General features: G+C 44.2%; 1 protein-coding gene across 8 annotated transcripts in view; it reads right to left on the minus strand.

Annotated features, from left to right (window-relative positions):
• The window catches only part of LEKR1 (leucine, glutamate and lysine rich 1), an 80,165-nt gene extending 64,362 nt beyond the window's left edge, over nucleotides 1–15,803 (minus strand). The window contains exons 1-5 of one of the 8 annotated variants that reach the window (XM_081007957.1): nucleotides 15,673–15,792; nucleotides 13,920–13,974; nucleotides 13,495–13,588; nucleotides 8,076–8,211; nucleotides 3,769–3,983 (exon numbers count right to left, since the gene is read on the minus strand). In XM_081007957.1, the coding sequence (XP_080864083.1) occupies nucleotides 3,769–3,983; nucleotides 8,076–8,090 (230 nt within the window). In that variant the 5' untranslated portion in view covers nucleotides 8,091–8,211; nucleotides 13,495–13,588; nucleotides 13,920–13,974; nucleotides 15,673–15,792. Of the gene's footprint in view, nucleotides 1–2,145; nucleotides 3,112–3,768; nucleotides 3,984–8,075; nucleotides 8,212–13,494; nucleotides 13,589–13,907; nucleotides 13,975–15,672 lie in introns of those variants that run through there. The other 7 variants (XM_081007956.1, XM_081007953.1, XM_081007955.1 and 4 more) reach the window with 7 other exon arrangements.
• Nucleotides 15,804–24,019: the final 8,216 nt, after the last annotated feature.

A 24,019-nucleotide genomic window follows, 5' to 3' on the forward strand; every position in this document is an offset into this window, starting at 1 on the left:
GAAGCCTAGGCTGGCAGGATTTCTCTACCCAACACCTCCTGCTTTTGAACAGCATTCCTATGCAATGACAGTTTCAAAAGTTGATTTCCCTGCAGCATGGGCTGATCTTCCAGAAACACACCCCAAAGCTGCCCTGGGTGCACAGAGCTAATTGGCCAGGCCTATGTATTGTATGGACGTGGGTGGCGCTGTGGGTTAAACCAAAGAGCCTAGGACTTGCTGATCGGAAGGTTGGCGGTTCGAATTCCCACGACGGGGTGAGCTCCCATTGCTCGGTCCCTGCTCCTGCCAACCTAGCAGTTTGAAAGCACATCAAAGAGCAAGTAGATAAATAGGTACCGCTCCAGCGGGAAGGTAAATGGCATTTCCGTGCGCTGCTCCGGTTCGCCAGAAGCGGCTTAGTCATGCTGGCCACATGACCCGGAAGCTGTACACCGGCTCCCTCAGCCAATAAAGCGAGATGAGTGCTGCAACCCCAGAGTCGGTCACGACTGGACCTAATGGTCAGGGGTCCCTTTACCCCTTTACCTATGTATTGGATATCACAGGCAATGGCAAACTTGACTACTTCACATGCACACACAATCAGTGGAGAAATTGAAAGCTGGAAAGTGGCTACATTTTTAAAATAAATAAAATTAGTCTTAGATTAGCAAGTATACAGATATTTGATGTGCAAAATAAGTAGAATTCTGAATCATGATTTGTCAGTCATCTGAAACTGTGATTTGTATTGATATAATCTTATTCAACACAAAGCAATTCCTTCAATAATATTTTTGGAGGCATTGATTTATTAATATATGCAAACACTAAAATACAGTGCCTAGAAGAATAATACTGTTTAATCAGGGTTACTGTTGTATCTTATCAGGTTTTTCAGTGACATAAGGTGATAATTGTGTAAAAGAAATCCTTCTCAGAATCACAAATGTGTTTGGCTCTGAGCTTTGTAATTTTCCTGTCTGTGTGCAAGCCATCTTGTGCTAGGTTTGCCCGTTTCTTTCTAGAGTTTAAGTGACTCTGAGTTTTGCTTAGCAGTTGTTCAAAACAAGGAACATATTAAGTTTCTTGTGTCTGGAATTGGCTTTGGACTACAGTGGTACCTCGGATTACAAACACTTTGGGTTACAGACTCCACTAACCCGGAAGAAGTACCTCAAGTTAAGAACTTTACCTCAGGATGAGAACAGAAATTGCGCAGCTGCAGTGTGAGGCACCATTAGCTAAAGTGGTACCTCAGGTTAAGAACAGTTTCAGGTTAAGAACGGGCCTCCGGAACGAATTAAGGACGTAACCAGAGGTACCACTGTAGCAGCAAGTTTTCTCTTAAGGTAGTGCAAACCACTGGAAAAGAATAGCACAGTCTCACAGTCTAGGGTTGTCAGACACAACATTTCCTCCTTCAGGGAGGACATACATGCCGATAAGCACATTGACAAAGATATGGGTCAGATAAAGCTCAGTCAGCTAAATTTAAAACAATACATTGAAAAGGAAAACAATGATGTTTCTCATGCTTCTGGCACTAGATTATATCTATATATATGAAACACAAGTGACAGCTTTCAGATTACATATTAAAATTATACACAGGAGTTTGTAGGACAGAAATATCAGTAAATCCAATTATAGAATAACATCTACCCCTGACTAAATAACTATATTGAGAAGCATGTTCCCATGCAAAAAACCTGAGCTGTCTGCTGACCAGCAAGTTTGCATATTAGCTCGAAAGAGTAAAGAGACATCCATGCTTTGTGAAACACTAGTTTTAGGAGAATAGCTCTGTTTCCAAAAATGTACTTTCAAAACAATCAGAACTATTTCTATTTCCCACATGGTATGACCTGCTGAAACAGATAACACAGCCCACAGGATCCTGCGTGCTTGATAAAAACCTCCAGCTGCGCTATCTGCAAGCCTTTTCTGAGAATGAGTCACACTGAGGGTACCCAAGTCAGAGGTCACACGTTCATCAAATGTCATTCAAATATATGAAGAAGGGGTACAAATCCAGATCCACACTTCACAAAGATAGCACTCCTATATCCGGCTGGGCCCTGCTAGATCATAGCTCTACAGCTAGCAACTTTAAAATAATGTAAACACATATTCCATTCAATCAACATGAAACCAGCTTACCAAACTTCATAGACCAACAAGGCCAAATCAGTTAATGCTGGGGCTCTCAAACAGGAGTCCCCTGGTGATTAGCAAGGCTTATTACCCAATGAGATCCCCTCCACTCCTGCTTCAGGTGTTTCTTGCCTCAAGGACCTTTGCACTCTTCCTTTGTAAATTGGAGAAAAGTCCACAGCTCAATTGTCTGGCAACACCTGGGCTCCAAATGCAGTGCATTCAAGAGAAAAGATCAATAGCCCCTTATCTTTTGTACACAAGGCACTTCCTCAAATGTCCACCCAGGCCTCAAACCTATTCTTTTTAACCTTTTCCCCTCTGAGTTTTGATGTCCTGTTGTTCCTGCCTTAGTTATCATACAATGGATCCTGGCCCTGCACATTTACCCAATCCCACCCTTGTTTCCTCTAATAAGGCTTTCTGATGCTGTTATTTTTCAAGATTATGATGCCAAGAACTATCTTAATAAATGTGGAAGTAGAGGTGAGTGGCAGAAAAACAAAGAAACAACCACCTGTAACGGGAAACACAAGCCACTGCCAATCTAGACTAGAAAGCCATTCTAAGGAATCATTCATAATCATTCTTATCCTACCTTACAGAACTGTTTTACTAAGATAATGTATGAAGTGCTTCCAACTTTCCAATTCAAATGCTAGGTATTATTATTATTTGCTGAGATTGCTCATGTCATAACTAGTCTATCTGGTGCCACAAAAAGATTTTTAGAGACCAGTGTTGTGAGTGATAAAACTTTCGCATTTCAATACAATTAAACAAGTACAGGGGTATTTCTTTTTCAGCCAGGTGTGTTATCTGCATTAGGATTTGTAACCTAAAGCTACCAGTACTGGCCAAATGACATTAGTGTTCAGTGTAGATGTGACAATGGCTGCCTGCAAACCAGCTTTCTATGTTTCTGTGTAACATGGTTTAGAACTCAGAAGCTAGTCCATATGACGTGCACTCCTTTCCCCCCTCCCTCATCACCTCTCTCATACAATTCCCTTCTCCCCTTCTGGAGTCTCAAAGTTTGTAATTATATCAAATGCTTAACATTAACCAACTTCTCTGAGTTTGCAAATCTGTTTCAACCCTAGCTTCAAGTTCTGGTGAAGATTGCAATCCTGGTAAGCGGTTACCATCGTTGGTGTTAGTGCAGATGTAACACTAAACCATAGTTAAAGCCGACAAGGGAGGGAAAGGGGGTGTTTATATCAAAAAGGAAGTGGGGAAACTCTTGTCTATGTTGGCTCCTGATTCGCAAACCGACCCATGACTAAGTTCGAATTTCCCATGTTACAGCTGGAAGGGCAAAATCATATTCTCACCTGTCTTTTTCACAACAAACCTTTAGGTTGCTAAGAAAATTATTAAACTGGAGTTTCACCTCTGATGACAGCAGACTTTAAAATAACTTTCCTACTATGACGTTACTGACTGGTACTAAACAATTCAAGGAACAGACACTGACCTCTAAAGAATCAGTCAAACTATGGTTTAATGAACATGAATTCATCGGGATGCAAGCTGGGTCTGGCAAGACAGCCAAAGTTTGCTTTTCCTTGAATGACATTAATGAGTATGTTACTTTTTAAAAAACAAGGATGAATAGCACATTCCAACCTTTCTCTTTTTGATTTGCTAGCTGCTGCACACTGTTCAAAATCTTGATTTAGCTGCTGTAGTTTCTCTTGAAGTGTTTTCTCCCGTTCTATGCTTCCTTCATAAAACTTCACCTTCACTTCCATTGCTTTTACTTTCTCTTCCAGCAGCTTAAACTCATGGAGGATCAAATAACTGACTCCGCAATATTTACACACTGTCTCTTCCCGGGACATCTAGAAGGGAAATGGTAAACAATATATTTAGAGAACGGATTAAATGAAGTGAAGTAGCAAATCACATACAGTGGTGCCTCGCAAGACGAAATTAATTCGTTCCGCAAGTCTCTTCGTCTTGCGAGTTTTTCGTCTTGCGATGCACGGTTTCCCATAGGAATGCATTGAAAATCAATTAATGCGTTCCTAGGGAAAGGGCCTTCAGACCAGGTCCGGGGACAGTCTGTCCCCGGACCTCTTCTGAAGGCTGGGGGGGGGGCAAGGGCTTTTCTTCCCACCCCCAGCATTTTAAAAAACCCCGGGACAGCGGAGGACTTCTCCGCTGTCCGGGCGATCTTAAAATGCTGGCGGGCGGCATTTTAAAATCGCCCCGGGACAGCGGAGGACTTCTCCGCTGTCCGGGGCGATTTAAAAGCCCCTGGGAAGGCGGGCAGGGGGGACAAAGACTTTCGCCCCCCGCCCGCCTTCAGAAGGTGTTCCCGCCCCCCGCCCCGCTTCGGAGCAGCGTTCCGAAGCGGGGCGGCTGGGGCAGGTGTTCCCGCCCCCCCCCGCCCCGCTTCGGAACAGCGTTTCGAAGCGGGGCGGCTGGGGCAGGTGTTCCCGCCCCCCCGCCCCGCTTCGGAGCACCGGGAGAAGCGATCTCCCCGCAGCCCCTTGCTTCAAAAGAGGTCCGGGGGCAGCGGGGAAGAAGCGCTGCGCTTCCCGCTGCCCCCGGACCTCTTTTGAAGCAAGGGGCTGCGGGGAGATCGCTTCTCCCCGCAAACCCTTGCTTCAAAAGAGGTCCGGGGGCAGCGCGAAGCGCTTCCCGCTGCCCCCGGACCTCTTTTGAAGCAAGGGGCTGCGGGGAGATCGCTGTCCCCGGACCTCTTTTGAAGCAAGGGGCGGTGGGGAGAAGCGATCTCCCCGCAGCCCCTTGCTTCAAAAGAGGTCCGGGGGCAGCGGGAAGCGCTTCCCGCTGTCCCCGGACCTGGGGCTGCGGGGAGAAGATCGCTTCTCCCCGCCACCCCTTGCTTCAAAAGAGAAGACCCGCTGTCCCCGGGGCAAGCTTCGTTTTGCGAAGCAAGCCCATAGGGAAATTCGTCTTGCGAGGCAACTCGAAAACGAAAAAACCTTTCGTTTTGCGAGTTTTTCGTCTCGCGAGGCGTTCGTCTTGCGGGGTACCACTGTACAAAGCTGAGTTAGGCCACTGGAACATCAAGCCTCAATTGTTTACTTTGACGGGCAATGAATCTCTGGGATCTCTGACTAGAGTCATAGGTGGAATCTAGACACCTATAAAAAAACCGCTGTGAAAATGCCTTTTTTTAGCGTTTTGAAAAATGTATTGATTTGCCATAAGCTCATCATCACCATCTAGTGTCACATTTGTATAATGCACTTAAAACATTATATTTGCAGCTGTATAGCTGAGTCCATAGAATCATAGAATTGTAGAGTTGGAAGGGAACCTGAGGATCATCTGGTTCAACCCCCTGCAATGCAGGAATATGCAGCTGTCCCACACAGGGATCGAACCTGCAGCCTTGGCATTATCAGCACCATACTGTAACCAACTGAGCTATCCTGGGATCTTCTGCATACAAAGGATGTGCTCTAGCAGTGAGCTACATCCCTTTCCCAACTGGATATAGTAGCATTAAAAAAAAGTCTAGGGGGCAGCAGAACAAGAAATCACAGCTGCTTCCCCCATCAATTAAACTGTTTGCTATATTAGCCAATGAAGAAACAAAACAGAGATTAAGATCTGACCAAAAAGAAGAAGAGTCTTGCTACTTGTAAACAGCAAAGATCATCTGAGCCCCTGCGAGTGGGAATTTCTATTTGGGGAGGCTCTGCTGTTCCCTTTTCCTACTAGCTGTAGCAACATGTAGGTGGGTGTTGTTTCTGAACAGAATTACTGTAGAGACAGAGAAGCCATTTCTACAGTGGGAACAGTGTCTTCTGTCGGGAGTTGCTGTGTTCCAGTCTTCCAGCTCTGCCTTTGCCATCTGTTAGTTGCTGCAACCAGCGGGAGATGACAACAGACAAATAGAACATGGTGGCGCTCAGGCAACTGGGGCAGGGCCATATCTCCAACCCCTGGTTAAAAAATACTGCAAGTTGTGAAAGGTCTCCATCAGGTCTCCACATAACCTAACAAGGGGAGGAAGCATTTCTCGTAAGAAGAGCCCTGCTGGATCAGACCAAAGGTTCATCTAGTCCAGCATCCTGTTCTCATGGTGGCCAATCAGATGCCGGCAGGAAGACTGCAAGCAACAGCACTCTTTCTACTTGTGCTCTCTTTTGTTCTTTAAAAGGGTTTTTTTTATAAAAAAAAAATCAAGATACTGAGTTATTGACTCCTTTGGAGCACTTCAGACAAATGAATTATCATCTCTTGCCTGACAAAACCACATCTGCGGTCCACCAAAACCATGATTAGGGTAGTGTTCATAGAGAGCATCATGTGATGCACTGCACGTGTCACTTATGAGTCACACAGAAACTATGAAATCTGGCAGGTGTGGGATTATTAATCATCTACACAGGATGTATTTCAGCACACAATTACTTATTTGGGTGAAGCTGAGTTTCTTACAAAATATATATATATATATATAAGCCCTGCAGCATAACTTTGTTCCCCCTACACTTTCAGTTCAGTAATTCTCCCCTGCAAATCACAACCCAATTTAATTACTCCTGCTTGTGTGTATGTGCAGAAACAGAAGTACTGAAACAACATTACTCAAGCATGTAGGATTACTTTAGGTATATTAACGACATGCAAAATTTTACCTTGAGAAAAGAGGGCAAGAACCATAGAACTTCCATGTGAGCACACATGCTTCTATCTGTGCTCCTAGGGTACCCTTATCAAAAACATTTGAATTCTAAAGCTACCAGAATCTGCCAAATGATAATTTGGTATTAGAATCTGGTGCAGATGTAACAAAAGTTCTCAGCAAACTATGGTTTAGCACTCAGAAGCCAGTCCTGGTAACAGGTCTGGTGATGTCCTCCCTACACCCCCCCCCCAAACCAATTCACCACCTGGAGGACAACCCAAAAATAAAAATATGATACAGCATGAATCCCTCCTGCATGTGCACAGGCCACCGGACCATGTTACTTTTTAAACACCTAAGAAACCTTGCTATTGTGGAGACAATCATACAAACACCAGCACCAGACTTTAGCTTAAACAATGTTCTTGAAGGGAACATAACAACTGTATTGCAAGATTAGACCAACACAGGTAGGCAGCTCACAAGAAAAGCATGGCAGTGATAGCTTTCTCATTTGCTTGCCCCCAGTATCTTGTACTTAGAAGCATATGGCCTCTAAACATTGAGTGATCATACGTAATGTCATGCAGCCATTACAATAACCTCCAGCAACTCTGCAAACCCAGTCAGTGAAGGCAGTTTAGGGTTCTGAAGGGTAGGTAGGATAGAGCAATACGGAGTAGTGAAAGAAATGGCAATTTGAGACAAATAGGGGAGGCTAGTCATCAGATGAGCAAAGGCACATGGAAGGGAAACATAATGAATGGGGCAAGCAGAAGCAAGGAGCAACCTAAAGAGGCCTCCTATCAAGCAATGCAAGTTGAATCTGCCATATATTCATGACATTCTCTTCTAAGATCACCAATGGTCACCAAAGGGAATTGGCAATATGTATCCAGCCTAAATCACCACACAAACCAGTAAAGCATTTATAATGCTGAACTAATTGCATGATTATTTACCCAAAACCATGTTGGGACAGGACCTGTCATCAAATTATCAAATAGATTGTAAAAAAAAACCCCAAAAAACAAACAAACCACCCCACAGCATATATAACTCATCATATTTCCATGAATGAAGAAACACTTTGACTATACTACAATTATTTTAATTTTATATTCCACTCAAAGCCTTTGAGAGAAGAGGGATGACTGTTATCTGATAAGAAAGCTTCCTGTGAAGAAGGGGGAGGGAAAGAGATTCAAATGTAAGCAAAAGGGAAGAAAAGACAGTCAAGCTTTGCAGCAGTCAAAACAATGAACACTAATAAGATGTAATTATGAGACAAGCCATAACCAAATTAAGCATTCCAATGCCATACCTCAGTGCTATGCATTTTAACTATTCTTTGATAAAACTATGCGTCTGAGATGTTGGCTCCAGGACTACTATGCCAGCCTTTATTTATCCTAATTCTTCTTTTTGCCTCATGAAGCCTGATCATAGCTACAGTGGCTCTGAAGGAAATGAAAAATTAATTCTGTTTTTCCTGGCAGTTACAACCTGTGCTTGGAAATATGAAACTGTTATTCAGAATAAATACCATAAGGTTCCAAAGTACTTAAATTACTTATTGAAAGGGGACAAACTGAGCTGTAATGTGAAGGGAAGGGAGGGACTGTTATCCCAAAAAGAACATTGTGATTTCTTGCAGCATCACTGCTTCTGTCTTTCAAAATAAACAGTTTTAGACATTCCACTTCATGTCTCCAGTATGAGCAGGGCAGTGGAGAGGGAGTGGGGCGGGGGCGGGGGCGGGGGGAATCCTGCTTGAGGTCTATCTGGAAATGTCACAGAAGTGTTAATTACATTATAGTTCCTAAAATGAACAAGATGCTTTTAGCATTGCTAACGAAACTGGTTGTATTTAGTTGAGAATTATCACAGGCTCATCTTCCTTGCTGTTCGAGAACTTGATTGTACCTTTCACTGTATATCCCTAATCTCTCATGGGGGTGGGTGGGCAGGGGGTGGGCATCTTGGGACTCACTCTGACACTTGTCAAGATTTTAGTTCTCCATATACATGCTTCAAGCACAAGTAACTTAACTGCTCTCTGATTAAAGTATGATTAAAAGTGCCAATAATACATTTTAAGCATAGGCAACATAATGGATCAATTTGATCACAACTTAACATGCATTTGAGCCGCATCTGCCAGGTCTGTGCCTATGATTTCTGAAGTGACAAAGGACCCTACTCTTGTCCAGATTGCACATTATACAGCAACAATTCCAATTTGTTATGTTACACATAATGGGAATATAGGGGAGGCTGGGATAACATGACATCAGGCGTGCGTGTGTTTAAGCCTTTTATTTGTATATCCCCACCATTCACAAATATGTTGCCCTGCCCATGGAGGATCCATTAGGCTAGAATGCCGAGTTAAGGTGGGGAGGGACCTGGGGACAGAAGGACACGGAACAGAAAATGCTAAGGGTTGTCCATAAAAAGCAGGAGAGTTTTGAGAAATCAAAGGAATTTACTTGCAGGGTTCCCTTAGACATCTAATTGGCCATTGTGAGAAAAGGATGCTGGACCGGATGGGCCTTTGACCTGATCCACCAGGACCCTTCTTAAGTTTTTCTTCTATTGGCACCAAGTAATGATGTACAAAATCAAGGCTGTGAAACCTTTGGCCCACGAAGGGCTGATGATTCACAGGAAAAATCAAGAGAGGCAGGAACTTTGCAGCCTTTCAGGATTTCATCGCTCTTTCTAAACCTCTCTGCCATCCCATCTCTCTCTTCCTTTCTACGCCACGCCATGTCTGTCGGCCGTAGGTTCCCTACCCCAGTACTAACTGAAAGCACTCGGAGAAACAAACTCAGTATTGTTTTATCACAATCCAATCAAGAATCCATCCCTTGGGTTAAATGGAGATAAGTATAACTGTGTTATAAACAGAAGTTTACTTCCTTATAGACATTGCTTCAAACCAGGGATTGAGTCAGAGGTCAGCATCGTGGAGACCTGCCAAGGCTCATCAAGCCCCAGTAGGGGGCCTGATTCCAATCCCTGGAGACTCCTGGCTCTGGTGATGTTCCTCATCTTCCTGCTGCTGCCTGTTCACCTGTCTTCGCCAAGCAAGCAGAGAAAAGAATGAGAAGCAGCAGTGACCACAGCACAACTTAACATCTCCCTTTCTCTTTCTCTGGAGGTTGGTGAGGATTTGGCCCGAGGTGGGGAGAGGGAAGCAAATGGATATAGCAACAGTGGGGAGGAGAAGGAGATGGGTACAGCATGAGTGGAGGATCAGATATCTTGCCCAAGGGCCCCCTGGAACTGGCACTACTTCACACAGAAACACAGGAGTAAATATTGTTTAAAAGGTTAAAGGAATCAGTACTTGTAGCAAAGTACTGCACTGCCTGTACTACATGTGAAAAGGATCATGGGGTCTTAGTAAGTAGAACATAAGCTTAACATGAGCCAACAGTGTGATGCAGCAGCAGCACACACACAAAAAAGTTGCTAATGCTATTCTAGGTTGTATCAGCAGAAATATAATGTCCAGCTGAAGGGAAGTCATAGTCCTGTCTTATTCTGCCTTGGCCAGACTACACTATGTCCAGTTCTGGGTGCTACAATTTAAGGAGGATATTGACAAACTGGATTATGTGCAGAGGAGGGTGACCAAGATGATCAAGGGTTTTCTCCTGCTCTGGAGGCAAGAACGCGAACAGTGGCTTCAAGTTACAAGAAAGGAGATTCCATCTAAACATCAGGAAGAACTTTCTGACAGCAAGAGCTGTTTGACAGTAGAACAGACTCCCATGAGACCTTGGAGGTTTTCAAGCAGAGGCTGAAAAGCTATCTGTCACTTAGGATCTAGCTGAGATTCCTGCATTGCAGGAGGTTGGCCTAGATGACCCTTTGGATCCCTTCCAACGCTACAATTCTATGACTCACAATTTTAGTATAGCTCTTATTCCACTCCCCGCAATGCATTATGAAAGACCCTCCTACCCCTCTAGGTAATTTGTGCTGTCAGGTTTAATAGGACCAATTACCTGCTCATAACTCTGCAAGTGCAGTCCCTGATCTAACAACAGGTAGTAAATATTTTCTGAATGCACATGCAGATCCTCTTCCAGCAAGGGAATCTATGAGTGGAAGCTTGCACAAATCTCCCTTGTTCAATTAAGAATTATTATATATGGCAGAAAACTGGAATACTAATCCCTCTTTAATAATGAAAGTATTACTTCTTCAATCTTGCATTTAAAAAAATGAAATGCCAACAGGCTTGTGACACATTATGCGTTACACAAATCTCTCATGTGCCACTGTATCCTGTTCCCATCCCCACATCTGTTTTTAAAATGTGTACTCTGGTATCCATAGTCATATTTAAAGACAGCTCATACTGAAAGATAGTTGCAAAATATTTACATGTAAAGCCTTTTCATTTTAACTTTCAGAATTATAATTCCTGTTTTATAAGGCTGCTGAAAAATGTGCAGTGTGATCATATATGATACCCATGTCAGAAGTGAATCCCACTGGGATTTATCCAAAAGGTATAGGATCACAGGCTTAGACATAACTGTATTACCGATACAATGAAATAGATAAGTTACACATCAAGAACATTATAACTGAATACTGTTATTACACAGTGCAAGCAGATACAGTTACCCAGTTTGTGGGTACATACTAACAGAGCTTTGTGCAAACAAGCAGGCTCCCAGACAGATCATGGCTTGTGTTTTGACTGGAATAAGATGAATCACAGGCCTGGATTGGGCATAATGCTAAAACAGTTCACAGAAGCACCACAGTAACAAGACCAGAGGTGGAGCAAAGCGGCTGTGATCTTCTCCATAGGAACCTGCATGTTTGCTCATTAATGCTAAACCATTGAATGAAGCCCTTAGATATATAATGTTTTCTTGAAATGGCTGCAGAAAATCCAGCAATGGGAAGCACAAAAAAACTTGATATAAAATCAATATAAATCAAAGTGTCCTCACTTTCCAGGCTACTGTTATTTTTCTTTATTTCTTACTCCTCAGCCCGCTTTCATCTATTTTGCAGAATTACTGTACTTCAAAGTCCTGTCCCACTCTCGTTCAATCCCTCCTAAGTATCAGTCTCTAGTAGGCATGATAAAATGGTAATTTGGCTTCTCTCTGCCAGGGCTTAAAAGGGGAAACGAAGTGTCATTTTTAATTATTTGGTATTTGTTCAAAAACAGCCATATGAAAACACTACAATTTCTGTTGAAATACAGTCAATTATCTTTCCAAAAACACTGGCTTGTACAGAGTACTTTATCTCATTGCATGATTTACATTTAAAAACTGAACTGAAACAAAGGAATTCTTCTATAACTAGCATATTCAGGTTTCACTCAATTTCCATTTTTTATTTTTATTTTTTGGTCATTTTTCTCACTGCCCTGGAATAATTGCAAAATGCTGCCTCATTAACAACTTCTATCTGCAGTTCTTGTTATACAGCTACTAAGGGCTTCAAAACCAACATAAATAGTGCTTCTTAAATTGACATGGCACAAACAGCATGCCATTACAAATATGACTTTATTTCTTAACATCTTCTCCAAACAGTATGGCTTATGAAAGTATACTAGTAAGAAAAGCCATATACGTATCACGTGCAGGTCTTCACAGAAATGCATTCTATATATTTTAATTAGTAAGTGGTTTTTGTGTGTCTACTGTTGTTCTTTCACTAATTTATAATTATTTTTATTCTATCGCTCGAGATAATTTATACTTTTGATCTCTGGATCTTTTGCGCCAGTCCCTCCTCCATGTTCAGTAATGCATGCGCATCACACATTACTGAGAATGTGGAAAAAGGCTGTCAAATGGAATCTCTTTAAGTGCACAGAGGTTTGCTATTGAGGGAATGGGTTGAGAGAGAAATATAAAATCATTCCCTATGCTGCTATTACATGTCAGTCACTTTTGAGTATTTTAAACATGAGGAAGAAAATATTTATATCTGTCTAAAGCAAGATTCTTCTCTTCTAATGGTGTATTAGTCATATTTTGCACAATCGGGATACCAGCAATCCTAAAAGAGCACAGTCTGCACTGCATTCAATGATCTAGTACTATTTATGTTATACTTTTAAAATTCTCACGGGCTGGATTCTAGACACATCAAAGAAGTTGCAAAGTTTGCATGAGAAATCAGGTTAGCAAAAACAGAACTCCACAGCGCCATCTGGTGTCAGAGTGTTAGAATGCATAAACAACAAATATACTGTAAAGCATTTTTTCTTTCCCAATGGAGCTGAGCCCCTGTTGAAACCTGTGACTCATTAAAGAGAAAAAAACCTTTCTGTAATTCAGAGGACATAAGACCCATATCATCCTTCTGCCTGGCCAACTTTCTAGTCTTCCTCCTTCGTTATCAAACCCTTTCATTTCCAAATAGCTTTTAGTTGGCAGAAGCTAAATCTGGCTGCTTTACAAACCCTCCCATCTCAAGGTTCCTTTTTTCTCCAACTGATTCCACAATCTGTCAAATTTTGGGTGTGTGTGCATGGGTTTATTTGCGCAATATAATTTCTTCAAAAATCCCAGCCGCACAATTCCAAGACACAGCACGCATGTGCAAATATTAATATATATTGAGGAGCAACAGACATAATGGAACTATGGCAATAGTTCTGTTATGGACATGACAACAAACCGCAGACAAATAAAATAAATAAAATATACCAGAAAGCAAAACTGCCAAGTCTGCTCACTGTAGCATACCTTTCGTATTTCCTCAGGTAGCGGATGCACAGGAATATGTCGGTCCATATTCTTCTATGGTTTAAATACAGATTTGCAAGACTGGCACACAAAACTGTTAAAAAGATTATAAACAGACAAAACTGATTATAAGTTTGAGATGAAAATTCCCCAGTATGACCTGCCTTGCTTGTGTTTTGCTTTGGCAGCTCAAATGGCAGGTGTACAATATTCCAACCCAACAGCACAATCTGACAACAGCATTTGCACATGGAAAGACATTCAAAAGCAATCAGCTATAACATGGACACAAAAAAATCAGCTGTTTGTGGGACAGAGTCTGACACCTGACCCACAAGGATGCTGCTAGTGCACTGATGTGGGCAGAAGATAGAAGGTGGCTGCTGCAGGAGTTTTGAAGCATATACACTCACAATGATGGTTACCTACTACATTGATTGGGCTGAGTCCAAGGCACCAACAGATACTACCTCTCCTGTCCTACATATCAAGAAAAAGAGGTGCTTTAGAAGATTTACTCTGAATTTTTCAGAAACACCAAGCTTTGGGGATAATATATGGGGGAAGGAAGACTCCATCTACAGTATACTATAGCCACTCCCACCAGCTCCCCTCATGCTGTAAAACACGGACACGGGATACTACAGTAAAAAGGGAACCAATCCTCATTTTCATAAAGCTCATTGGACTAAAAACAGATTACCTCACCTGTGCATATTAGTCACCGGTCACAATAGAAAGGACTATGCCAGATGGAAGCACAGTGTGACTCTGCAAGGGTCCTGCGGCCCGCCAGATATTGTTGGACTCCAATTCCCATGAGCCCCTGCCAGGATGGACCATGGTCAGGGATGATGGGAGTTGTAGCCCAACATCTGGAGGGCCACCGTTTCCTCATCCCTGGTGTAAGGCAAGTTCCTATGTACTGTAAGCAGGGGAGGAAAGTATCCAGTAGTAGCAGCAGCTGGTAGCTGCCTCACCTATCTCACCTCCCATCTTATAAACATGGTGTAGAGTTTAGTGTGTTAAGCAAGGAGATCCAGGTTCAACTCCCCTCTCAGCCATGAAACTCATGGCCCAGTCTCTCTCTCTCTCTCTCACCCTATCTCAGGGTTTATGTGAGGATTAATAATAATAATAATAATAATACTCAAGGCGGCTTCCAACAGAGTAAAACACAATACAACATCAAACATTAAAACCCTCCCTGAACTTCAGATGTCTTCTAAAAGTCAGATAGTTGTTTATTTCCTTGACATCTGATGGCAGGGCGTTCCACAGGGCAGGCGCCACTACTGAGAAGGCCCTCTGTCTAGTTCCCTGCAACTTCACTTCTCACAGTGAGGAAACCGCCAGAAGGCCCTTGGAGCTGGACCTCAGTGTCCGGGCTGGACGAGGGGGGTGGAGATGCTCCTTCAAGTACAGTGGTACCTTGGGTTAAGTACTTAATTCGTTCCGGAGGTCCATTCTTAACCTGAAACTGTTCTTAACCTGAAGCACCACTTTAGCTAATGGGGCCTCTTGCTGCTGCTGCGCCGCCAGAGCACGATTTCTGTTCTCATCCTGAAGCAAAGTTCTTAACCTGAAGCACTATTTCTGGGTTAGTGGAGTCTGTAACCTGAAGCGTATATAACTTGAAACGTCTGTAACCCGAGGTATCACTGTGTACAGGGCCGAAAAAAGGGGAGGGATAACTATGCACACAGAGCTTCCTGAAGGAAGAGTGTGGCAAAAGTGTAATCACAAATGCACAAAAAAATATGAATATTTTGCAAGTTACAGGTGAGAAAAAGCACTGCCCCTGCCCCAATCCACTCCCTTCTTCACATAACCATTAAAATACAAGGCCCCATGTTCATCTCATTTGCCTCTGGTTCTCCCAGGGAGGCGAAATAAATGAAAATAAACTTCAGCAGCCCGGCTGGAATCTGCTAAGCCAAAGCAACGGGGCTTTACTTTTGTGGCAAAAAGCAGGCCATCGCTGAGCCAAGCGCCTTGCTTGCCTCAGAGAGCGAAACGCAGGGACCCGTGGAACTGCCTCATGCCAAGACCCACTGCGCTATCTAGGTCAGTAGTGCCGACACTGACAGGCAGCTGCTCTGCCCCAGGGTTTCAGGCGTAAGAAGTAAGCCCTCGCCGAGTAAGGCTTACTCCCCGGTAACTGAGGCGCTCACTCACCCAAGCAGGAGGTGAGCAGAGCAGCGCGGAGACGGAGGGAGCGGTAAGCCCTGCGGACACACCGGAGTAGGCCGCGCCGCTTCCTCGTTGCCCCGGCAACCAGCTTGCCCGCCAGGCAAGGAAACCAGAAGTAGGGCAGGCGCTAAGGGCGGAAGTCTCTCCTCTGGCTTCGCGTCCTCCCACCGGGCGTGCGCCGTTGCTGCCGAGCGTTCCGCGGCGTTCAGTCAGCACGTGCCGCTTATAGCCCCGGTCCTGCGCGCGTTTGATGGGAAGCAAGCACCCCTTGAGCGCAATTTCATGGATTTAAATGTATATACCGCCCTTCATTGAAAGTTCACAGGGCTGTTTACGTACAAGATAAGACCAGATCAGTTCTAGGAACACAAGTAGAATAAGAAGGGGGAAAATACATCATAAAAAAACAAAACAAAACAGATCTGGAGGAAAACTCTTGGTAATGGCGTTTATGCACTGAAAATCAATAAAACTTGTTTCAAAAAAACAAAAAAGGATAATAATAATAATAACAATGGTATAAACATTATTCCCTCGTAAATCACACAGTTACTCATGGGAGCAAATTATGTTCACCGCAATGAGACTGGCCCCTCAAGTCCGCATGGAGTTTTGGAGCGCAGCTCTTTACATATCTGCTGAGTGGTAACATCCACACAGTAGCAGTTCCAATGAGAGCAACTTCTTCTCCCATTTTCCTTTCAAACTGAACCTGTTACCTTAATTCCCCCTGCCCAAAATACCTGACAGTTTCTTCCGTCCCTCTCCCCTGATTCTTTTACATTAGCGTCTTCCTCCTACAACAGCTTTCCTCTTATGCCTTTCCTTTCTACTCCCTCTTTTGTTTATTAATAACATTAGAAATATGAAACCTTCATTTCTCTATTATTTCCTTCAACACCTCCTCCTCTGGCCCTTTCCCCTCCGAAGATGGAGACATAGGAAGCTGCCTTATACAAAGTCTCAGACCACTGGTCCATCTATCTTGGTACTGCCTACTCTGACAGCAGCTCTGCAGGCTTGCAGAGCAGGTTCTCTACCAGCTCTTCCCCTTCCCTCCTCGCCACCTGACCTTTACTCAGCATGCAAGGAGTATGCAGCTGCTGGCATTGCTCCAGACAGCAGGCACAGCTAGGGGGCAGGACAGGCAAGTGAAAGGACACCTGGCAAGCTGTGGCCTTGCCTGAGAATGACTCAAGGGTGACCTTCTGTCGGAAAAACACAGACCCATGCAAATTTATCTCATAGGCCTGTGCACCGGATCCTTCAAGCCCCTAGTGACAGCACTGGTCGCCACAATGCCCTTGTTGTTGAACTCTGGTGTTATGTACTGAGTTGAATAGGATCCAAAATGCAGCAGTCTGGTTGGTCCTAGAACAATAGGATCCAGAATGCAGCAGTCTGATTGGTCCGCAGGAGCCACCCAATCCAGCTCCAGGTGGAAGTGAATCCACAACCTGATTGGCCAACAGGAGAATCCTGGAATTAGCCAATCACGTGGGGCCCATTGTGTAAATAATGTATATAAAGCAGACATTCTGGGGGAACTTCCATTCCTCCTCACCACTATGAGCTGAATAAAGAGCATGAAATCCACTCTTGAGTATATTTCATCTGGGATGGGGGGAAATGACCATGGCGGTTGACCCAATTGCCCCCAAGCATCCTATCCTTGTTGGTGGATAGGATGGTTTTCGAAGTTAGCTGGAGAAGATGAAACTGTGAGAGTGAACCCTAGAGCTACAATGGAGGGGGGGAAATGGGGAGTGAGCAGGGCTGACCACAAGCCAGATTGTATGGCAGGACCTCCTCTGTAGTGCTAATTGTGGCCAGAAATATATACAGCAAACCCACTGCTTACACGCTTTTAACTTGTGTGCATTCAGTTTTATGTGCTTGGCCAAAAAGAGAAATAAATAATAGAAAGGGGTCTGGCGCCTGGAGAAAATACTTTTGACAATCCTACCCACCACTGAGCTCAATGCATTTAACCGTACGTGATTTTGGCTTTAAGCACAAGCCCCAGAACGTAACCCCCCCATGTAAGTTATGGGCTTACTGTATCATAATACCACCACCATTCTATCTTTGCAGAGCCATTCAGAGGAGCCGATTTGAATATTTTGGAATAGATGTATATCCTATCAAGAACTCTCTGTTATTGGAGAAGTACAGTGGTACCTTGGGTTACAGACGCTTCAGGTTACAGACTCCGCTAACCCAGAAATAGTACCTCGGGTTAAGAACTTTGCTTCAGGATGAGAACAGAAATTGTGCAGCAGCAGCAGGAGGCCCCATTAGCTAAAGTGGTACCTCAGGTTAAGAACAGTTTCAGGTTAAGAACAGACCTCCCGAAAGAATTAAGTTCTTAAACAGAGGTACCACTGTATACTTGAAGGCCCAATTTCCACCATTTCCCCCTAGTTCCTTTCATCCACCTGGTGGTGTCAACAGCTGACCTGGTAGCTATGACAACTATGTGACTTTACGGCCGAAACGTGTGTGTATCCATGCAGATGGACACACATCACATCAGAAAGGCAAAAGCAGATCACATCACCCTCTTATCAGCATCTGGCAAATACATTTTTTTTAAAATAGTGCCAGGTTTACATGTGTTTTAAGATGCTGCTGTTTATGTTGCTTTCTTTTGATTCCTCTCCCTCCTCTTACCTTGTTCTGCAAAACTGTCCTGGAAGGTTTGCTACCATATAGGAATCATTAATATAAATAAGCGAAAGCCTTTCTCACGAAGTACTCAGCTTTCTGAGAGAAAACCTGGAAATGGAGCTCTGTTGGGAGTGGGGGGTCTCCAGAACTATAATAATAATAATAATAATAATAATAATAATAATAATTTATTATTTATACCCCGCCCATCTGGCTGGGCTTCCCCAGCCACTCTGGGCGGCTTCCCAAAAAAATTAAAATACTGTAATACATCAAACATTAAAAGCTTCCCTAAACAGGACTGCCTTCAGATGTCTTCTAAAAGTCTGGTAGTTGTTGTTCTCTTTGACATCTGGTGGGAGGGCGTTCCACAGGGCGGGCGCCACTACCGAGAAGGCCCTCTGCCTGGTTCCCTGTAACTTGGCTTCTCGCAGTGAGGGAACCGCCAGAAGACCCTCGGTGCTGGACCTCAGTGTCCGGGTAGAACGATGGGGGTGGAGATATTGGCACTGCCGTGCATTTGGTGCAATCCTGCGTACAATGGTACCTCTAGTTACAGACGCTTCAGGTTAGACTCCGCTAACCCAGAAATAGTACCTCGGGTTAAGAACTTTGCTTCAGGACAGAACAGAAATCGTGCTCCAGCGGCACAGCAGCAGGAGGCCCCATTAGCTAAAGTGGTGCTTCAGGTTAAGAACAGTTTCAGGTTAAGAACGGACCTGAACGAATTAAGTACTTAACCCGAGGTACCACTGTATATTCGCTCAGAAGCAAGCCCCAGGAAAATCGATGGGGCTTGCTCCCAAGTATGTTTCCCTGTCTGTGATCTTGTAAGCCTCCACTCTGCAGCAGCTGTTCCAGGTCTGTTCTGCTGGCGGAGCAACACTCATTTTCCTCTTAGCCTTTTTCTAGTAACGTAATGCCAAAGCTGCTGCCACTCAGCCGCTGTGCAACTGCTGAACTCCAGTGAACCCGAGAGCAACGGAACGGGACTTAAGCCTAATTGTAGCGTTTTGCCTCTGCTCCCATGAACTCTTGGCCTGGGCACGCTGTCATCTCTTACCGGCTTACTACCGCTGCTGCATGACAGACTGCAATGTCCTTGCATGCACTCTTGTGATGCCGCAGCCCGGTCGGTGCCCCCAGCTAAAATTAGCGGCCAGCACTTTGGACGGGCACAGCACATCCAGGCACAATAGGAAGGAAGGAAGCCAGGAAAACAGGGACCTCCTGACCATTTTAATGTTAACGGAACCTGATTTCACTAGAACTCTCTGTGAACCCTGAGCCGTCCCTTCAACCCAGGTCATTCCCCCTAAACTGGGACATCTGTTTACCCTGTACTTGAACTGCCTTTGCTCTGCCAGCCCTGGAGGAAAGCTCTTTCAGAGCAGCGTGCAAGCAAAGGGAAACAAACTAATAAGGGAGATGATCCTCAGGAGTGGGCAGCATTTCTATTAGGGCTCCATCGCAGTGGAGTTAATTCCACTCATATCTTTAGACCTTTCCCTTCATTCTCAGTGATTAGTCCTTCTAAACCTACCAAGGTCAAGCCTTCTGAGATGCCTTAGCAGGGCTTGATGTCCACATCCCAGCTGAGTTGTTTTGTTTCCAGACCGCTGCTATCTGTCTGAGGTGTTGAGATTGATTTTAAGATTGGCTCAGAGGTTTTCATTCCACCAGCTTGTTTGCAGAACGAATTGGATGCATGGTTGTTTCGGACATGACTTGTACATCACTTGGTTACTGAGACCTTGAGGACTGGAAGCCGAATGTGTGAACTCATTTGGTGGCTCGTTTGCACAATGTTTGAGATTGCAATCATGATAAAACGTGTGGGTGAACCAATGATAAAAGACCCTCATAGTCGTTTCCCATACACCAGGCATGGCCAAACTTGGCCCTTCAGCTGTTTTGGGACTACAGCTCCCATCATCCCTAGCTAACAGGACCAGTAGGAATTGTAGTCCCAAAGCAGCTGGAGGGCCAAGTATGGTCACCACTGCCACACACTGAGATTTGCACACCCACTCACAGCTTGTCCACACTAACAGAAGCTACTGTGAGGGCTTTCATTAGAAGCCACAACCAACATTTCATAGCTCGTGCTATGAGAAGTTTTATGCAGCTAGTTTTGTGCAGCTAGTTTCTTAAGTATCTGGAAGGAGTTTGCCTGCCATCTAGGCCTGGTCTACATCACAGAATGACATCCTGTCTTTGTGGGGCCTGTTAACATACTCTGCTTCTACAGACCCCACCAAACTATGACCCTCAGCCTTAGGGAAGAATAAGGAGACAAACTGAAGCCTTAGTGGAATGCTCTAATGATCACGTAGGGTACTCCAAAAGGGCAGGGAGGTTTTTTGAGTGACAGATATGCAGCCAGGGTGGTGTAGTGGTTAAGAGTGGTAGACCCGTAATCGGGTGAACCAGGTTCGCGTCTCCGTTCCTCCACATGCAGCTGCTGGGTGACCTTGGGCCAGTCACACTTCTCTGCAGTCTCTCAGCCCCACTCACCTCACAGAGTGTTTGCTGTGGGGGAGGAAGGGAAAGGAGATTGTAAGCCACTTTGAGACTCCTTCAGGTAGTGATAAAGCAGGATATCAAATCCAAACTCTTCTTCTTCTTCCCCAAAATACGCCTGGAGACTGTGCCGATCCCTTTATTGATTGCTGCTAGCCCACAAGCAGACAAGGAGGTTTTGGGGGAGAGCTATAGCTGGTAAAGTGGTCGATTGAATGCAGAACCTCAACCCCAGGGGCTTAATTCTGCACACCAGGTATCTCCAGTCCAGCTTACTTTCCAGGTCACAGCCCTTGCCTCCCCTCCTGTGTGCCCTCTTTGGAATGCTTTTGTCTGACTGAAATGTGTCCTTGAACTGTGATGGCATCTCTTGCTTGCTTAGATGGAAGAAAGAGAGAGGTCTATGCATATAACACCTTTGACTTTTGTGTCACACCTGTGTTTGCTTGTGGTCCTGCCCACGACTGGCGTGAGGTCCCTGGAAGCCCCAGGTACGTCTGGGACAAACTTCTCCAAAACCCCTTCATTGCTACCAGTCAACGAAGACAGCACTGAGCTCAGTCGAGTGATAAGTTCCTATATTCCCGTAGCTCTCTGAACCTTTAAAATAATTCATACAGTAGAGGATATAATTTTTTAAAACTTTCTTAGGGGTGCCATAAGCCCTTTTTTTCCAGGACAGGTCCTCTTTTTCATGGGTATGGAAAATGAGTCGTCATAGCGATCCATAGTTAAAAGTAGAAGTCGGCAAATGTGTCCTCTGTTTTGCTCTTCAAAATATGGCAACCCTAAATTGAGACCAAGTGTGTTACTGATTTCCTTACTTGTGACTGTTTGATTATGTAACACAACTCTTGATCAAGCATCTGCTACCATTCAGAATTATAAAGGGCTTTCAGCAAACACGAAGGAAGGGAAATAAAGCAGCATTATTGTGGTGCCATTCGTCAAGCAGATTTTCACTCCTGGAGGGCCAATTCAACCAACTGTTACTTCTAAAACAAAGAGGATGTGGCTGATACGATATCAACAGCTAATCCAGTGTATTTCTACCCATCAAGTTCAAGGGGACTTACTCCCATGCAAGTGTACATAGGATCACAGGCTGCAATTTGGTGCACAGTTGTAAGTCCTGTTGAATGAAGTAGCACCTACTTTTGAGTAAATATGCAACAGGCTGTAGAGTTATTATTACAACTCTTCTCATGCCAAACCCCAACAAGCTCTGCTGCTGGTTAGTACCAAACCGGATAAGGGCCTTTCCCCCACATACTGCTAAGCACATCTGCCTCCCAGTGAGTTGCACAGTGAGACGAGGGCTTGCTCAGATGTAGTTCTATCTACATCTACATAGCTCCTTATTTCAGACATAGTGAAAAATCAATATACAGTGGTACCTCTGGTTACGTACTTAATTCGTTCCAGAGGTCCGTTCTTAACCTGAAACTGTTCTTAACCTGAAGCACCACTTTAGCTAATGGGGCCTCCTGCTGCCACCGCAACGCTGGAGCATGATTTATGTTCTCATCCTGAAGCAAAGTTCTTAACCCGAGGTACTATTTCTGGGTTAGCGGAGTCTGTAACCTGAAGCGTATGTAACCTGAAGCGTTTGTAACCCGAGGTACCACTGTATCACGATGTTTAGCTGGTGATATATCACGAAGCTGAAAACTAGATATTGCCCACTGCTACTGTTCACCTCTGCAAAGTTCCATCCTTATTTCAGACATTGTGATATATCGGTAAATCATGATGTTTAGCTGGTGATATATTGCAATGTTGAAAACCAGACTGGTAGCAATGGCCCAGCAGTATTGGCTACATGGAAGTTTAACCTGTTTAAACACACACACACACACGGTTAACCTGCTTTAAAAAAAAAACACGGAAGGTTAACCTGTGGGGAAATGCTGCTTTGAAAAAAAATGTCTGGTGTATTTTAAGGGCATATGTTGTGAATTGGGAAGTTTTATGTACTTTTCCGTAACTATAGCAATGTCAACAATACAAAACAAGCAAGCATCATTGGGTGTGGGCCAGAGAAGCAGAAACATATATGCCTTGGGCACGCATGCTTTATATTCAACAGGCCCATTTAATTCTTGGTAACAAGTCACTCCATGTGTAGAAACAGGCGCTCCTGAATAATAATCATGTGCGATCTCAAACATGCCTCCACCTCTCTAAATGGTGTCCCTGCTGCAAATACTTATCAACATAAGAAGATCCCTTGCTGGGTGGATAGGCTCAAAGGTTCATCTTGTTCAGCATCCTTTGAGGTTCATCTTGTTCAGCATCCCACAGTGGCCAATCAGATGCCGCCAGGAAGCCCGACATGCAGGGCGTGGAGGCAGGAACTGGAACACTCAGCCTCACCATGTCATGATGAACAGCAATCGATAAGCTTATTATACTTGACTAATCTAGCCCAAAGCATGTCTGTGAGGAAATGCTGACTCTTCAAGCACTTGATCCTGCCAGGTACAATAAGAAAAGCCAACCTGGCTGGAACAAATGTTTACTTATTATTGCCAAGCTGCCACAATGTTCTCCTCCCACGCTTGACAAGGGTAACCTGGCTCCCAAGCAAGAGCATACTGGAGAGCAGAGGTAAGGAGTGTTCTGGCGTGGGGTGTGTGTCTCTCTGTGTGTAAATGAGACACAGAGAAGAGGATGATGCTCCTATACATGCAAAGTAGAACGGAACACAAGCATCTGAACAAGTAGAGACTGTGCAGGGATACCAAGGGCAAAGATGATAACAAGTTCCTAACCGGAACAGCTCACACCCAAATTAAAGTCTAGGCTTGCTGAAACTCCTGGCGTGTCTTCCAGCTATTGAGAATAATTTGGGATACAACCATACACCATTCAGAGCTCCACTAGCATAGCCAAGAGATGATGGGAACAAAGTGGATTCAGTAAATATTTTGCAAAAGGAAAAATGCAAGAATGACCCTACACTACAGTCTAAGGACTTTAAGTTGTGCTTCATAAAGTGTGTACTGTACTGTACTTAGGTTCAAAATGTTTATTATCTTAGCGCAGGCAGACACAACTTCAAAGGTTTCTTTCCTTTGTAGAAAGGTCTACTATAATTTTAACTGGCAAACATGAACAGCCACCCAAGCCTCCATTT

The sequence above is a fragment of the Podarcis pityusensis genome, assembly GCF_964106645.2.
Source record: "Podarcis pityusensis genome assembly, chromosome: 5".
Classification (NCBI taxonomy): Eukaryota; Metazoa; Chordata; class Lepidosauria; order Squamata; family Lacertidae; genus Podarcis; species Podarcis pityusensis.